A 1,669-nucleotide genomic window follows, 5' to 3' on the forward strand; every position below is an offset into this window, starting at 1 on the left:
AACGACACCATTTAGGACGCTATTTCAGCTGCCGGTAGGTTTTCTTCTCTTGCTTTAAATCGAAGGATAGGTGATTTAGGGTTTGTGAAACTCAAGAATAGCGGAGCGGATACAATCATCCAAGTTTTGCCATGGTTCTCAAGTAAGCTTATCTCTCACTCTGAATGGAACGGTTAATCTTTCTATTAAGCTCAACATCAACTATATAGATCTGAGATTGCTTCCTGAATCTTTGGTTTTCATTTCTCCAATTAATTTAGAATGTTGAACGTCTTTGATCTCTAATCTTTATCTTTTATTGAGCTTCTAGCCTTTTTTTTTTTTCAGTAATCATTCTGTTTTTTTTTGTTTGAGCTTCCTACACTGCCTGGATTCATACAGCCCCAAAATCATGTATTCCGCAAACACATCAAAAGAAATTATCGTTTTCAGAGATAAACTTTTCTGTCAATTGAAGTAGTGTAGCATTCATGTGAATGAAAGTTTTTGGGTCTCTGTTAGTGACTCAATCCGAAGCTTTGTGCAAATTTTATTATTTATTTTTTATTTTATGTTGCAATATTAGTTTGTTGCTAAAGAATGCTGGCTTACCCGTTGGCACACTTCCATTTGTGCTCTGTGGTCCTGTACCTATCGACTGTTGCACCTTGGTTTTGGTTTCATTCCATTCTGTGGTAGGCATTGTTAGGCCTTGTTTTATACTGCTGCTATCAAGTTGTTTGGTTTGTAATTTTGTCCTTGGTTTTGGGATATTAGGACTGAGCTCTGCCGCTTCAGTGGTGCCAAGATTTACCCTGGGAAGGGTATCAGATATGTTCGATCTGATTCTCAGGTGATTTCCCCCCGTTTAATGTTGTCCGCCAGTAGAAACCTGAGAATGTGAAATTTACCTAAAATGGGTTTTTTTTTTTTTTTTGTGATAAAGGTTTTCCTCTTTGCCAATTCAAAATGTAAGAGGTACTTCCACAACCGTCTAAAGCCTTCCAAGCTTACCTGGACTGCCATGTATAGGAAACAACACAAGAAGGTATTTTTATTTTTAATGTGCACTCTCTCTCGCCAACTCTTCCTTATGCTGTCATGATACTAAATTGTTATTATTTTGCTTTAATAGGATATTGCTGCCGAGGCTGTTAAGAAGAAGCGCAGGACCACCAAGAAGCCATACTCAAGGTCCATAGTTGGTGCCACCTTGGAGGTTATACAGAAGAGGAGGACTGAGAAACCAGAGGTCCGAGATGCTGCTCGTGAAGCTGCTTTGCGGTATGCTAACTCCCCGTAATTTATGATGAGTGAAGCTTGACAAGCCATACTTGCTCTTAGTTTGATATAGGGTCGTATGTTAAGTTCCTTGTGCTTTACATTTTAGTTTTCTTTATTTTCAGTGAAATCAAGGAGAGGATCAAGAAAACAAAGGATGAGAAAAAGGCAAAGAAAGCTGAGTTGATGGCCAAAACACAGAAAACACAGGCTAAGGGCAATGCACCCAAGGGTGCTGCACCAAAGGGCCCCAAGCTTGGTGGTGGCGGTGGAAAACGATGATTTTCTTAAATCTGTTCATTTCACATATTAAGTAGTGTAAACAGTTGAAATTTTTGTTTCCCTAATTTCATGTGTGGATTACTTTATTGGTTTTGTTGAATCATTACTTGAAAGCTTTTCTGAGGCA

At 38.6% G+C, this 1,669-nt stretch overlaps 1 protein-coding gene across 2 annotated transcripts; it reads left to right on the forward strand.

Annotated features, from left to right (window-relative positions):
- On the forward strand, positions 1–1,669 carry LOC110619220 (60S ribosomal protein L24). 2 transcript variants are annotated; one of them, XM_021762525.2, is made up of 5 exons: positions 1–142; positions 757–832; positions 926–1,027; positions 1,115–1,263; positions 1,386–1,669. In XM_021762525.2, the coding sequence occupies exons 1-5, from the start codon at positions 132–134 to the stop codon at positions 1,540–1,542; spliced, it is 495 nt and encodes a 164-aa protein (XP_021618217.1). In that variant the 5' UTR covers positions 1–131; the 3' UTR covers positions 1,543–1,669. The 2 variants fall into 2 exon arrangements, with proteins under 2 accessions (XP_021618217.1, XP_021618210.1); XM_021762518.2 differs by lacking the exon at positions 1–142 and adding an exon at positions 222–674.

The sequence above is a fragment of the Manihot esculenta genome, chromosome 1 (genome assembly GCF_001659605.2).
Source record: "Manihot esculenta cultivar AM560-2 chromosome 1, M.esculenta_v8, whole genome shotgun sequence".
In the NCBI taxonomy this organism is placed as follows: Eukaryota; Viridiplantae; Streptophyta; class Magnoliopsida; order Malpighiales; family Euphorbiaceae; genus Manihot; species Manihot esculenta.

What these genes read in the sequence shown, in the direction of transcription:
- LOC110619220 (XM_021762518.2), top strand. Translation starts at nt 580, where the DNA reads ATGCTGGCTTACCCGTTGGCACACTTCCATTTGTGCTCTGTGGTCCTG. An exon ending in ATGTTCGATCTGATTCTCAG is followed by an intron (nt 833 to 925) that starts GTGATTTCCCCC and finishes TTTGTGATAAAG; the next exon opens with GTTTTCCTCTTTGCCAATTC. An exon ending in ATAGGAAACAACACAAGAAG is followed by an intron (nt 1,028 to 1,114) that starts GTATTTTTATTT and finishes TTGCTTTAATAG; the next exon opens with GATATTGCTGCCGAGGCTGT.